The sequence below is a fragment of the Urocampus carinirostris genome, chromosome 20 (assembly GCF_059441175.1).
Source record: "Urocampus carinirostris isolate Australia breed hairy pipefish chromosome 20, RoL_Ucar_1.0, whole genome shotgun sequence".
Lineage (NCBI taxonomy): Eukaryota > Metazoa > Chordata > Actinopteri > Syngnathiformes > Syngnathidae > Urocampus > Urocampus carinirostris.
In genome coordinates, this window is record NC_142368.1 from 12,147,502 (window position 1) to 12,163,143 (window position 15,642).

The window sequence follows — 15,642 nt, forward strand, 5'->3', positions numbered from 1 at the left end:
AAATTGTTTTGAAAATGGTGTAAGAAGGCTAAGGGATAATTAGAAAACCATTGTGAAATTATGTTAGAACCGCTGAAACCAGTTTAGCTGGTTAGAGAAGCGAAAAACTGACCTTCTTTTGAGCCTGTCAAGTTTCTGGAGCGTCACATTTGTGGGTGTGATTAAACATTCAGAATGACCGGAAACAGAAAACCTTTGTTTGAAGCTTGACAATATATTATTGCTCTGATAAATAAAGGCTATTCCGAGAGCTCCCACAACGTTGTGTACTACTCCCTTCAGAGAACAGCAGAAACGGAGTAGAAAGAGAAGTGGCAAGATAGCAAGTACAGTAATCCCTCGGTTATCGCTGTTAATAGGGACCGAGACCACCCGCGAAAACTAAAAATCCGCAAAGTAGCGGCGCCCCTTCAAAAATGCTTAAAAAAAAACGTATTGCCGAGTTCCTACATGATAAACTGAGCGCCACATAAGAAGGGGGTGAGGTGGGAGGAGTTGAAGGAGGGGGGTGTGAGCGAAGCGGTAACTCACCATGACTAAGCATTGTGTCAGGGCCTCCCCCTCCCCTTCACAATAAGAGTGTCCACACCGTGTCCTCAGTTGACATAAGCTCGCGCTCAATGGCGTCAAGTCAATAAATGCTTTTATTGAGAAGGTAAGGTAAATTTTTTAGACCCGCGAAGCTCTGAACAAGCGAGGTTCCACTGTATATTAGGCTCTACCTTGAATAATACACGCCTTCCAGGTCCTCAACTCGCAGCTTCTTTAAACAGTACCCACAAAACATCAGTGTCAACATCTACAGTGAAGAGGCCTTTCAGACTTTAAGTTTAACCTAATCACTCATTCACTTACTCACTCACCCTCCGACAGGTTTGAGAGCTACGTGGATCAAAAATACAAGGAACACCTGAAGAAGCAGGGCAAAGTCGACTCGGTAAGTCCTGAACTTTTTGGATGTGTCGCTCTACCATATCAACCTCAAACTGTTATTTACTGTCACTCGTTTAAGAGACACCCTTAAGACTCAAAAAATCGGAGTAATACTATATTAAGCAGTAAATTCTAATGTTTTCAGACCATCTAAGAAGCTCCAGTTTTGTCATTTGCAGTAAAAAAAATGGACACAAAAGTTTAGCAGTTAGCGACCAACCAATGACATAGCTTTGCGAACTTCACATGACAAACCGGCGAGCTGTTATTGGTCGTTGCCCCGAACCCTGAGCAATTCTACGGTCATTTTCAGTGCATAAAACCTCTTTCTAAAAATATTTTTGTACTTTTTTATTAATCCACATATTATCTATCTATCATGTTTTTTATTAGAATTGCCACAAATACACAGCAACATAAATGACGAATTAAATACCGAAACACATAAATGATAAATCATAATAAAAGAAGAATATATTTCGGAAAAGCACCATGGAAAGAAAGAGAGAAAGGGAGAAAGGGAAAGAGAGAGAGAGAAAAGAGAGAGAGAATGTGAGAAACAAAAAGGATAAAAAGCAAAATAGTGAGAGAGGGGGAAAGAAGGATCGAGAGAAAAAAATCCAAAGAGAAAGAGAAAAGGAGAGAAGGAGAGAAAGGAGAAGGAGAGAAAGAGAAAAGGGGGAAGCAAGAGAGAGAAAGAGAGAAAAGAGAGAGAAAAGGAAAAAAGGGTAGAGAGTAAAAGAAGGTAAAAAGACACAGAGAAAGAAACAAAAAGGAACAGAGAGAGACAGAAAGAGTGAGAAAAGAGAAAGAGAGAGAGAAATAGGGGGGAAGAAAGAAAGAGAGAAAGAAATCCAAAGAGAAATAGTAGATAAACGAGAAGGATAGAAAGAGAGAAGGGGAGAAAGAGAGGGGTAAAGCAAGCAAGAGAGAGAGAAATAGACAAAAGATATGGAAAAGGCAAAAAGGAAGAGAGAGCAAAACAAGGTAAAAGGACACAAAAAGTGAAAGAGAGAGAGAGGGAGACAGAGAGAGTGGGAGAGAGTCAGAGGTGGAGAGTGAGTAAGAGAGAGAGAGAGACGGAGAGAAAAAAGTGAGAGCGAAAAGAGCGAGAGATAGCGGGAGAGGGGGGAAAGAAAGAAAAAGAAATCCAAAGAGAATGAGTAGAGAAAAGAGAAGGATAGAAAGAAAGAAGGGGAGAAAGAGAGAGGGGTAAAGCAAGTGAGAGAGACAAAAGATAGGGAAAAGTAAAAAAGGAAGAGAGAGCAAAAGAAGATAAAAAGACACAAAAAGTAACAGAGACAAAGTGAAACAGACAGAGAGAGAGGAAGAGAGAAAGAGAGAGAGAGAGAGAGAGAGAACGAGAGAGTCAGAGGTGGAGAGTGAGTAAGAAAGAGAGAGAGAGAGAGAGATACAAGTTCAGCGTCTTTGTGAGAGTCACATGGACATATTCCAACCTGCAGCTCGTTCTTCTCTTGCGCTTCCCTCAGCGTTGTCTCGCGGGCCGGATTCAATCCCTTAGTGCGCCTAATCCGGCCCGCGGGGCGTCTGTTTGACACCCCTGCTTTAGAGTAACTATCATTTTATTCACACAGCTAGTGGGCGTGGACGTCATGGCTGCTCTGGACATTTACGCCGAGAGAGGACAGTGGGACAAATGTTTGGAAACGGCATCCAAGCAGGTGAAAACATAATGCGAAATAAGGAAAATGGCGGCATGAGTTTGTGTAATCAGGTGGGTTACTGTTTGTTTGCCTGGATGGATTTCAGAACTTTAAGATCCTGCACAAGTATGTGGCCTTGTACGCCACGCACCTCATCAAGGAGAAAAAAGCTCCCGAGGCGCTACAGCTTTACGTGCAGCACGGAGCGCCACCTAACCCGCAGGTAAAAACAAACTGCATGGATTACAAAAACATACATCCTAAAATTAAAAAAAACTAAAAGGGAGCATGATAGCTAGCTAAGAGTACATAGCCAGATAGAAAGTTAGAGGATAGCTAGCCAATAAGAGGCCAAAATTTAGCTTGATAAATCGCAAAAAAGGTCAAATGTTAGCTAGATACCATGCAAAAATTATAAAAAGCTAGCTAGATAGCTTGTTAAATAGCTTAAAAGGTAGTTTGTTGGTTAGCTAGAAGGTTAAACGGGTTAAAAAAAAACTAAAAGGAGCTAGATATCTAGCCAAAAGTAAATAGCCAGATAGAAAGTAAAAAGCTAGCTAGGTAGCTTGTTGAATAGCTAAAAAGGTAGTTTGTTGGTTAGCTAGAAGGTTAAACGGGTTAAAAAAAAAACTAAAAGGAGCTAGAAAGCTAGCTAAAAGTAAATAGCCAGATGGACAGAAGATGGCTAGCTAGAAAGTGGCCAGAATTTAGCTTGATAAATAGCAAAAAAGGTCAAATGTGAGCTAGATAGCATGCAAAAAATTGTAGAAAAGCTAGCTAGATAGCTTGTTAAACAGCTAAAAGGGTAGTTTGTTGGTTAGCCAGAAGGTTAAACATGTACAAAAACTAAAATAGAGCTAGATACTTTGCCTAGAGTACATAGCCAGATAGAAAGTTAGAAGATGGCTAGCTAGAAAGTGGCCAAAATTTCGCTTGATAAATAGCAAAAAAGGTCAAATGTGAGCTAGATAGCATGCAAAAATTGTAAAAAAGCTAGGTAGCTTGTTAAATAGCCAAAAGAGTAGTTTGTTGGTTAGCGAGAAGGTTAAAAGGGTACAAAAACTAAAAAGGAGCTAGATAGCTAGCTAAAAGTAAATAGCCAGATAGAAAGTTAGAAGATAGCTAGCTAAAAAGAGGCCAAAATTGTGCTTGATAAACAGCAAAAAAAGGTCAATTGTGAGCTAGATATCATGCAAAAATTGTAAAAAGATAGCTAGATAGCTTGTTAAATAGCTGAAAGGGTAGTTTGTTGGTTAGCTAGAAGGTTAAACAGGTTAAAAAAAACTAAGAGAGCTAGCTAAAAGTAAATAGCCAGATAGACAGAAGATAGCTAGCTAGAAAGTGGCCAGAATATAGCTTGATAAATAGCCAAAAAAGTCAAATGTGAGCTAAATACAATGCAAAAATTGTAAAAAGCTAGCTAGATAGCTTGTCAAACAGCTAAAAGGGTAGTTTGTTGGTTAGCTAGAAGGTTAAACATGTACAAAAACCAAAAGAGAGCTAGATAGCTTGCTTAGAGTACATAGCCAGATAGAAAGTTAAAGGATAGCTAGCCAAAAAGAGGCCGAGTTTAGCTTGATAAACAAAAAAGGTCAAATGTGAGCTAGATACCATGCAAAAATTTTAAAAAGCTAGCTAGATAGCTTGTTAAATAGCTAAAAAGGTAGTTTGTTGGTTAGCTAGAAGGTTAAACGGGTTAAAAAAAAACTAAAAGATAGCTAGCTAAAAGTAAATAGCCAGATAGAAAGTTAGAAGTTAGCTAGCTAAAAGGAGCCCAAAATTGAGCTTGATAAACAGCAAAAAAGGTCAAATGCAAGCTTGATACCATGACAAAAATTGTAAAAAGCTAGCTAGATAGCTTGTTAAATAGCTTCGGGGTGGATGCTGGTTGAGCTCTCACAGCGCCACACTCCGGTAGTGGCGGAAAGAAGCACTACAGTAATGTCCTGTACTCTGAAAAAGGTGCAATACAAAATCAAACTTACAGCAATGTCCGGATATTTTTCGACATCCCCAAAAGTCGAATGGTCGTAAGTAGGGGAGCGTCTGTATATAACAAAAGAAAGCAATAAAATATTTTCATAAAAACTGCAAATACAGTGATATAATACATAAAAGTACTTGATTTTTGATGTTTTTTTCTCCCGAGAACTTTAACATTTACAAGCGGCTGTTCCTGGACATGGTGCATCTTCCCGAACCTCCGGATTCGTATCGCACTTGCGCCGACCTCCGCAACTTCCTGCATCAGCTGGTAGGAATGAATAAATAAGGGTTCGTACGGGTGCTTGAAATCCTTGAAAACGCTTGAAATGGTTGCCATTGCCATGTTTCTTAGCAGTCTGACTCTATAGACCAGAAGGGTCAAACTCCGTGGGCCAAATCAGTCTAATGCATTTATTTTCAATTATTTTTGCTCATGCCCCCATTTTGGCTTTGGAAGGTGAAAATCCACTCGTGCTTATATTTTGTGCTTAATGCACTATGTGGAGGCTGAATTTAAACAAAACACTTAGCCACTGAGAATGTTGCTGCCCCCTACTGTAGTGGGTGTGCAATTGCACTTGATTCTGGGAAAGTCAAAACAACAAAAAAAGTTCCCCAAAGTCAAACATGCCTGCGCCCCCCTCGACAGGGATACTTTATTTCTCAGTTTAAATATTTGACGTTGATGTAAAAACACTGTGAAAGAGAGAGAGAGAGAGAGAGAGAGAGAGAGAGAGATAGCGGGAGAGGGGGAAAGAAAGAAAAATAGAGAGAGAAAGAAATCCAAAGAGAAATAGTAGAGAAAAGAGAAGGATAGAAAGAGAGAAGGGGAGAAAGAGAGTGGGGTAAAGCAAGTGAGAGAGAGAGAAAGAGACAAAAGATAGGGAAAAGGAAAAAAGGAAGAGAGCAAAAGAAGGTAAAAAAACATAGAGAGAGAGAGAGAGAGAGAGAGAGAGAGAGAGAGAGAGACAAAGAGGGGGGGGAAGCTAGAGAGAGAGACAAAGAGGGGGGGGAAGCTAGAGAGAGAGACAAAGAGAGGGGGGAAGCTAGAGAGAGAGACAAAGAGAGGGGGGAAGCTAGAGAGAGAGACAAAGAGAGGGGGGAAGCTAGAGAGAGAGACAAAGAGAGGGGGGAAGCTAGAGAGAGAGACAAAGAAATCCAAAGAGAAATAGTAGAGAAAAGAGAAGGATAGAAAGAAAGAAGGGGAGAAAGAGAGAGGGGTAAAGCAAGCAAGAGAGAGAGAGAGAAAAGATAGGGAAAAGGAAAAAAGGAAGAGAGAGCAAAAGAAAGTAAAAAGACACAAAAAGTGAAAGAGAGAAAGTGAAACAGAGAGAGAGAGGAAGAGAGAGAGAGAGAACGAGAGAGTCAGAGGTGGAGAGTGAGTAAGAAAGATAGAGAGAGAGCGATACACACAAGTTCAGCGTCTTTGTGAGAGTAACATGGACATATTCCAACCTGCAGCTCGTTCTTCTCTTGCGCTTCCCGTGTGTAGTGACGCTGAGTCGCCACATGGATATGGTAGGCGACAGGCATTGTGGGAAAGCACTCTGAACTCATTAATTATAAGATTCATTTTAAGCTCTCCTGGGCCACATAAAAGGATGTGGCGGGCCACATTTGGTCCTCGGGCCATGAGTTTGACACATGTGCTATAGACTCTGCAAAAATTTGGAAATTTTCAAATAGGGCGTGTAAATGACGCTGAGATGCCTGCTCTGGTGGCTTATCATTATGTTGTTAAGCATCATTGCCCCCTACTGGTCGCACCCAAGAGGACAGCTCTATTGAGAAAACCAGTTCTTTTGGCTCGGCTCACTGAGGTGAGCCAGCCAAACGGTTACTCAGATTTTTTTTAATTTAATGATATTTTATCAATAATAATACAACTTTATGCACCAAATTATTTAGTAATTAGTAATATCAATTACAATATTCATAATTTGTAAATTACAAAACAATTTTAGCTTGTTATCACCGAACAGATTCAAAGTCGAACAACACGAAATCTCTGAAAATGCAAAACAATGAAATAAGAATATTAACTTTTCAGTGCAATAAATAAATTCTAAAATGCAAAAGGTTAACTATTTCAAATTTGATTTTAACCAATTTAGACACAGATCCTCGAAAAAGCCGACTAAAAATATAAATTAAAATAAGTAAAACAAAAAGCGAAAGATGAGCAATCTCTAAGATTGAAAGTTTGAATGCACTCTGCAATCGTTATCATTAAAATTAGTCCAAATTTAGCTCATTTCTCTGCTTTCTATGCATACAGTACTTTCTTTATTTTTTTGTACATATTCAATTAATACCCAACACCTCTAGAGCCCTTTCCGTGTTTATAAACAAGTGTGACGTATTAAAGCTGCGCGTGCATTGTTAAAGCAGAATGGCAGAATTCATGTCAGTTCATAGCAGCCCATTGACACAGATGGGATCAGTTTAAAATAGCGCAAAGTATGCTCTAGCAGCAGGATAGAGACTTTTTAGACAACAACAAAAAATGTTCTTTTGATCTTCACTGAAATTCTTCCTCTGAAAGTACTTGAAAAAAGTGAAAAATTGGCCTTGAAAGTGCTTGAATTTGGCCTTGAAAATTGAATGAATAGACTTTGTCTTTATACAAATATACCGTAAATTCTGGACTATAGAGCGCACCTGTAAATGAGCCACCACAATTTAAGAGGAAAACCGATTTTGTACAAACACAAGCCGCACCTGTATATAAGCCGCATGCGCCCACATTTAAACATGTAACATTAAACCAAACCCGACTTCAAGTCCCGCGATTGAAACAAATTGTCCTACATTAAAGTCCACAGTCCAAAAATCACAGCCGACAAAATGATCGGAAAATGATACCGGTACTTAAGGTTTGATGCAGACCTGCAAAGTCCGGGTCCCGTTGAAAGTGATCCAAGGAAAAAAGTGTATACTTCCAAAGGTAAGGGTGGGAAAAATATATCAGATGAACACATTTACTCACGCAACTTCTTTTTCTTTAACCAACTTTTTACCCCCTCTTCTTTCCTTGTCTGTCCCTCACCTTTAGCGGTCCCCACTTAAACTTGGCACCCCGCGTTTGTTCCGCCGCTCCTTTTTCATTCACCCGTGCAAAACATATCAGAATAAGTGTCTAAAATAAATACATTCCAAAAATATACAGTTGCAAATACATATTATACATGGGTTACACATATTTACAAAGAAAAACGGTACACCGAGAGAGTTTTCAAAGCTTTAATAATAATAATATAGCTTTGACAGGGCAGTTAATGGTAGCAACACTCGAGCGCCGCTGGCGGCCGTCAGAAAAATTACATAAATAGGCCGCATCACTGAATAAGCCGCAGGGTTGAAAGTTAGGGAAAAAGTAGCGGCTTATAGTCCAGAATTTACAGTAATTGAAGGGCACCTGGATGCAACCTGTCCTTGTTGATGTTTTGGGGCTTTGCTGAGGCACCGAGTGGAGTATATGCCCATCAGGGACGAGAGAGGTCAGGCAATGATACCCTGTGCTGCTTTCAGTGTCACCATTGGCGTTTATTGTCATTATCGAAGTATAACAACATTGGGGGGCTTCTCCTTTAAGTCACCTGCTACCGTGGCGTGAACTTAAGTCAAGCGTCCATCTTTTTTTTTTTTAAACAGTGCGAGAACTTGTCCAAATCGGCTGGTGACACCTCGCCGGCGCACGAGGACTTTGAGAATATGCTGCTGATCTCGCACTACTATGCCACCAGAGCCGCCACCAATGGACTGGAAGAGCTGGTACGTGCAAGGATACTCGGGGAAAATTTGAGTTATATGGGAGAGGATGCTGGAGAGGGTTCCGTTTCCAGAGCTTTCGAGATTGTCTAGTCAAGGGGTGCCAAACTCATTTGAACTCGGGGGCCACACGATAGAACAAACATTCTGTCGGGGGCCGGACTAGTAGATTAAAGAGAATGAAAAAGAGAGATAAAGGAATAAGAGAAAGAGGGAGGGAAAAGGAGAGAGGGCGGGACAAAGAAAGAAAAAGAGAGAGAGAGCGTGAGAAACAAAAGATAAAAAGGGGGAAAAGAAAGGGAGAGGAAGAAAGAAATCCAAAGAGAAATAGAAAGACAGGAGAGAAAAGAGAAAAGAAAGGGTGAAAGGTATGAAGAGAGAAAGAGAAAAGAGAGAAAAGGAAAAAAGGAAGTTAGAGCAAAAGAGGTTAAAATACACAGAGAGCGAAAGAGACAGAGACAGAGTGGGAGAAAAGGGGTGGAAAAGAGAGAGAGAGAGAGAGAAATAGAAAAAGAGAGAAAGAGAGAAACGAGAAGGGAAGAAGAGGAGGAGAGAAAAGAGAATCAGAAAGAGAGGAGAGAAATAGAGAAGGGGTAGGAAAGCAAAGAAAATGAGAGAAGGAGCGAAGGGGAGAAGGAGAGAAAGAGAAGGAGAGAAAGAGAGAAGGGAGAAGGAGAGAAAGGGTGAAGTAGAGAAAAAAAGAGAAAAGGAAAGCGCGCGAGAGAGAGACAAAGAGAAAAGGAAGAGAGAGAAAAAGAAGGTAAAAAGACAGAGAGAGAGAAAGAGACAAAGAGAAACAAAGGAGGGAGATTGAAAGAGAGAGAGATAGAGGGTGAGAGAAAGCTGGAGAGAGAGAGAGAGAGAGAGAGAGAGAGAGAGAGAGAGAGAGAGAGAGAGAGAGAGAGAGAGAGAGAGAGAGAGAGAGAGAGAGAGAGAGAGAGAGAGAGAGAGAGAGAGAGAGAGAGAGAGAGAGAGAGAGAGAGAGAGAGAGAGAGAGAGAGAGAGAGAGAGAGAGAGAGAGAGAGAGAGAGAGATACAAGTACAGTGTCTTTGTTTCGAGGCACCTGGCTTTGGCAACATCAAGTTGACATATTTCAACCTGCAGCTTGTTTTTCTCTTGCGCTTCTCTGAGTGTCATCTCGCGGGCCGGACTCAATCCCTTAGCAGGCCTGATCTGGCCCGCGGGCCGCCTGTTCGACATCTGTGGTCTAGTCATCGGAAAGCTTTTACCTTCTACCTTTCTAATTAAAGGGACATCAAAAATATAATTTTTGAAATATTTGACATTTTCTATTTCCAAGGCAGGTGAGGCACAGCCACCACCTTAGACCTTGAAAGTCCTTGAATATGCTTGAAATTGGCCATATAGGGTCTTTCCCAAGGACACTTTGACATTGAACTCTGAGTATCCGGGACTCGAACCCGCGACCTCCTGAGCGACTGCCGCCATGTTGTTGCTTGCAGGCGAGCATCTCGGCCAAGCTGTCGGTTTCTCTGCTGCGTCACACCGACCTCGTCCCTGCAGACCGAGCCTTCTACGAGGCCGGCCAGGCCTGCAGGGTTTGTTCGCTCTCTTTTTTGTTTTTTTATCCTCAAACGTTTGTTTTTGTTGATGTCTGTTTTTTCTTCTTCAGACGGCCGGCTGGGAGAACATGGCCTTCATCTTTCTCAACCACTTTTTGGACCTCTGCGACGTGAGGCTCTGCTTTTTATGTTTCTAGATCAGGGATGGGCGAATATTTAGAGTCGGGGGCCAATATTTTTAAATATTTTTGGGATGTACAAATACAGTCACTTATCCAATAACACAAAAGGAAAATATAATGAAGGCTGATCCATTTTTTTCTCTATTTTTGGCCATAATTTTTGCATTTTGTTTTGCACATTCCATTTAGGCAAAAATAGAAAGTGACCGAAAAAAAAATGGACATACATCTTTAGAATAGCAGCGACAATATGCATTTATGAATAAACGTCCATGCATTTTTACCTCACTGTGAATGGGTGAAACTGGAGTGTCATGCCCAATTTCGTTGTCACAATACGTTAACCCATTTTGTAACAATGACAATAAAGGTATATTCTATTCTATTCTATTCTATTCTATTCTATGCAGACGCTCCCCTACTTCCGAACATTCAAGTTACGAAAAACAGTAGATCCTTTTTTTTCGGGATGTCGAAAAATATCCGGATATTTCTGTAAGTTAGATTTTGTATTGTGTGCACCTTTATACGAGTAGAGGACAGTGCTGTAGTGCTTCTTTCCGCCTCTACCGGCGTGTGGCGCTGTGAGAGGTCACCCAGCTTCCACCCTGAAGAAGAAATCTGTCTTCTACTTCCTAGTTCGTGTGTAAACATTCTATACTGTATCCCCAGCGCGCTAGGAACTTTGACATATTTATTGTTTAAAATTTCGTGAATCCATTCAATATGTTTGGTGTAAAGAAGAGGCGAGCGTTTTTTTTTTGTTTTGTTTTTTTAATGAAAGTGGAATAAGAAAGCCTGATGCGGTTGAGAAAATGGTCGGAATGTTTTTTTTCTCGGCCACATTTTACCCCGGAGGAGGAAGTCGCCTAACTCATCTTCTATCTACCTTCTTATAACTGACGCCGTCAAAGTCGTCTTCCTCAATATCGGAAAGAAACTTTGCCATGTAGACGTCGTCCCACGCTCCCTTATTCCAAAACGTATTCCAAAACACGCTAGCAACACGCTCGCAGGGTAAGGTTTACGTGCAATAGCTCTGTTTCCTTCTTTATCGTATTGCTCGATTGCATTTAGCTTGAAAGCTGCGTCATGTGCCTTTCTTTTTGCAATTTGCATGATGAGGGTAAGTTTACGCTAATTTAAATTGTGCACAAGCTAAGAAGTTGCAGTCTTCCTCTGCTCATATATTCCACCGGTCTAAATCTTACCTTTTGTACTCGAGCGCCGCTGGCGGCCGTTAGAAAAATGACATCAATTGGCCGCATCACCGAATAAGCCGCAGGGTTGAACGTTTGGGGAAAAAAGTAGCGGCTTATAGTCCGGAATTTACGGTACATTAATAGTACTTTTTTTCACAATTTTATGCTGAGTATTATTATATTTTTAACACTTTCTTTTGGCAATCTGATTGAAAAATCCTGGTAAACCATGCGTGTCCTACGGGTTGTAGTTTGCCCACCCCTGCTCTAGTTTAACGCCTGAAAAGCTGACCAGAATTTTGCCTTCAATATAAAATATATCCATATTTAATACCTGCTTTATTCCAGGCCATCACTGATAGAACACTGGACTCTCTGGACCACTCTGATTTCGCCGACACCGACATTCCGTTTGAAGTCCCCCTTCCTTCCAAGTCTTGTGTTCCGGTAAGAACTGCACCACAATGTGCATACACTACCGTTCCAAAGTTTGGCTTTACAGTATCTCAAATGACTTGTCCAATGTTTGTGTTCTTTTGCCCAAAATCCCTTAAATTTGTTGGCTAATCTTAGATATGGCTTTTTCTTTGCCAGTCTGCCAGCATACCGGAGTCGCCTCTTCACTGTCAATACTGACTGTTTTTCGGGTACCGTATTCTCCGCACTATAAGGCGCACCTAAAAGTCTTAATTTTTTTCAAAAGCTGACCATGTGCCTTATGATACTGTGCGCCTTATATATGGATCAATGGTGTGTCGCAAAATCCTGCAACTAATGCAACAGCCGCCGACTCGATTTTCCCCCGAACGTGAAGTAGTCCGCGGTGTATGATGGGATTTATATACCGGCGTTTCATGGGCTAACCAATGTGTCAATCATCATTTGAATCGATCACTATTGGCTAAAGTTATTTGGAGGTAAAGGGGGCGGATCCTTTTTATCATTTACAGGCTCGCATAGGCTAAAGGGGCAAAACAAACCCTCCAATTGGCCGAAAAGATGTGTCAATCATCAGTTGAATCGATCACTAGTGGCTGAAGTTATTCGGAGGTAAAGGGGGCGGATCCTTTTTATCATTTAGGGGCTTGCATAGGCTAAAGGGACAAAACAAAGCCTGCAATTGGCTGAAAAAGATGAATGTGAATAGCAAGTTTGGTTGGTTGTCTACGGCATAGCGAAAGCATGTTTTACTATTCTGTATTTGTAAATATTTTACTCTCCTGGATTTACTACACTCACGGATATAAGAGGACCATGGTTGCACATTATTATTGAACACAACGATTTCGGTGAGCTACTCCGGCTATATATTTTCCCAGTATCTTTTTTCAGAGTGATATTGATGTTTCTGTGATGGGTCTTTTTTTAAATTAAACTCAATTCCAAGTGTTTATTGTCATATGCACAGTAAAGTTGCGAGCGAAAAAGAAAATAGAAACTAAGGAATGGTTGGCATTTCTTGAATCCCAAGACTTTAACCTCCCGAATGATATTTGGAACGATGCATTTGAGTGACATCGTACGGACACCGCATCCGCACGTGTTCTCGACACGTATTTGCATCTTTGCAAGCTTTGGGAATGTTAAGGGGGTAATAAGTTGGACTGAACTATCTGACTGTTAAAAAAAAAAGAAAAAAAGAAACAACATTTAAAAAAAAAATCTTATTATTATTATTTTTTAGACCCGGTGAATGGGGACCAAAACCACCCACGAAAAGTGAAAATCTGCGAAGTAGCGACGCCCCTTCAAAAATGCTTAAAAAACAAATTTAGTTTTTTATTATTATTTTTTAATTTTAATTTTATTATTATTATTATTTTTTAGACCTGCGGAGCTCTGAACCCGCGAACATGGAACCACGAAGTAGCGACGCCCCTTCAAAAATGCTTAATTTATTATTTTTTTTAAGCATTTTTTTTTTTTTAATTATTTTATTTTATCATTATTATTATTTTTTAGGACCGCGAAGCTCTGAATCCGCGAACGTCGAAGCGCGAAGTAGCGAGGTCCCACTGTATATAACTACCACATGAAATCCGAGGCGGCAGATGCATGCGCATAGTAGCATCAAACCGCTCACTTCGTTTGCAACGAAAAAAACGCTGCCGAGGTAGAGGCTACCGCGGCGAACTCGTTTGACTTGATTGACTTGCCGTTTGGTGATAGTCGGTGTTTACAGGATGGTACCCATAATTGACAAATCTGCGTTTTTCCATACAGATTTTCTTGTACGTCGTACACGTCTCAAAATGCATAATAAACGTACAGGTTGACAGGTATGTACTTGTAAACTTTCCACTTAGAGTCTGTTTGTGCTGTTCTCTGAAGGGAGTACCACACACCGTTGTAGGAGATCTTAATGGAATAGCCTTCATTTGTTAAAACAAGAATAGATTGTCGAGTTTCACACAAAAGTTCTAGTTTTCTGGCTTGAATAAAAGCTCCAAATACTTGACGAGTTTGAAGGAAGGTTCATTTTATCGCTTGGTTAACCAGGTATATAGACGCTGCCCTACTTTTACAAACAAGATAGGTTTCGGCTGATCCTTCGTAAGTTGAATTTATTCACAAGTTGCTTCAATGCTATATTTTGTATGTTTAAGGTTTATATAAGTATGTTTAATGCTTGGATAAATAACCTGTATTGTTTTTTACTAAATAGTAAACATTTCATGAAATTATATGCTCTAGAAAGATAAATAAAGTAAAGTTTAACTTACTGGTGGAAGATGGGCTTCAAGAGTTGGGCGACTTCCTCCTCCGTGGTAAAAAGTGGCCCAAAAAAAAGCGATCCAACCATTTTCTCAACCACATCAAGCTTTCTTATTTCACTTTCATGTCAAAGTTCTTAGCACACTGGAGATACAGCAAGTAAGTCCTAAGTAGGGGTGCACCTGTACTGTTTTCAACTGTGCTAACATAATTCCACAGGGGTATTCTAATCATCCATTATCCTTCAAACGCAACAACTGGAGTGCTGGTTGATGGAAATAGGCCTCTATACATCTATGTAGATTCAGGCAATAAAACAGACATTTGCAGCTAAAATATGTATTTATCCCCAATAACAATATATGAAGTGTATTTCTAATAAGCTTTAGGTTATCTTAATTGGCTTTTCTTCCAAAATGAAGACATTTATAAGTGACCCAAAACTTATGAACGGCAGTGTATGTGTGTGATAAGTCTACTGTTTAGTAGACACTCAAAAGGAGGAGAGAAGACCTCATTGGATTTTAAACAGGGGAGAGTCCAAACCTCAGATAAGAAATGCCAACCTGTTCCTTAAAACAGAATGAACTTACCACTGTGTTTTTTGTATATTTCAGGAAGTCCAGAGGGAGGAGATCCGCAACTGGGTTCTGACGGTAGCCGTGTACGGTCGCCTGGACCAGGTCCTACCGCGAGATGAAAGGAACTCGTACGAAGCGTCACTGGTGGACTCCAACAGCGGCCTCCGCTCGTTTCCGTGTATTCTTACTGGTACTCCTACTTATTTTTTCTTTAAAAAGAAATTCAGCTTGTGATGTTTCCATCTTTCTTTTACTGGAGCGAGCACAACATGCGATATATTGAGAGTTAGCGACCTGCTCTGGCGACACAGCCGCTAGTATTAGCAACTAGCTTTGCCGAAGCGGCGGCTAGTATCAATGACTAGCTTTGGCAATTTAGATGCTAGTTCTTCTGACGTGGAAGCTTGCATTAGCTACTATGTCGACATTAGCATTTGTGATGAGCTTTACTTACATCGCAGTTAGCATTAGCAACTTCGCAGAATTGACCGCCAGTATCAGTAACTAGCTTTGGCGATTTAGATGCTAGTTCTTCCAACGTGGAAGCTTGCATTAGCTACTATGTCAACCTTAGCATTTATGATGAGCTATACCTACATCGCAGTTAGCATTAGTAGCTAGTTTTGCTGACATGGACCATAGCATTAATCGTCAGCTCTATAGCGGTGTAACTGCGGTGTACCTGTCCCACCAAAGATCCACATTCACGCTGGACTGGATGATGAGGTTTTTATTACAGTTTCTGCAGATTAAATGAGTCACAACATTAGCTTCTCTGCTGGCTTTGATCTCGTTGGCAGCTCGCTCTGTAGACTGCCCAAAGCATATCAAAGAGCTTTCTTTTCAATTTACATAAAATACATTTTTGAATATCACAATACATTTTTACGTTTACAATGAATTATTACATATTTTCCTTTATTCTGAATTTTAACCAACATCACCCTTTTTATATATATGAGAAAATAGAAATTACACAGAAATAAGAACAATAATGAGTATAAAAACGGGTACAATTTACCTGCAGATTAAATGAGTCACAACATTAGCTTCTCTGCTGGCTTTGATCTCTTTGATCTCGTTG

At 40.4% G+C, this 15,642-nt stretch overlaps 1 protein-coding gene across 2 annotated transcripts in view; it reads left to right on the forward strand.

Annotated features, from left to right (window-relative positions):
* ift172 (intraflagellar transport 172) overlaps window positions 1-15,642 on the forward strand; it is an 82,779-nt gene that overhangs the window by 60,935 nt on the left and 6,202 nt on the right. For both annotated transcript variants that reach the window (XM_088324992.1, XM_088324993.1), the window contains exons 38-46: window positions 874-937; window positions 2,529-2,615; window positions 2,704-2,820; window positions 4,747-4,851; window positions 8,238-8,357; window positions 9,819-9,914; window positions 9,989-10,048; window positions 11,611-11,709; window positions 14,595-14,748. In XM_088324992.1, coding sequence (XP_088181118.1) covers window positions 874-937; window positions 2,529-2,615; window positions 2,704-2,820; window positions 4,747-4,851; window positions 8,238-8,357; window positions 9,819-9,914; window positions 9,989-10,048; window positions 11,611-11,709; window positions 14,595-14,748 — 902 coding nt within the window. The remainder of the gene's footprint in view (window positions 1-873; window positions 938-2,528; window positions 2,616-2,703; window positions 2,821-4,746; window positions 4,852-8,237; window positions 8,358-9,818; window positions 9,915-9,988; window positions 10,049-11,610; window positions 11,710-14,594; window positions 14,749-15,642) is intronic.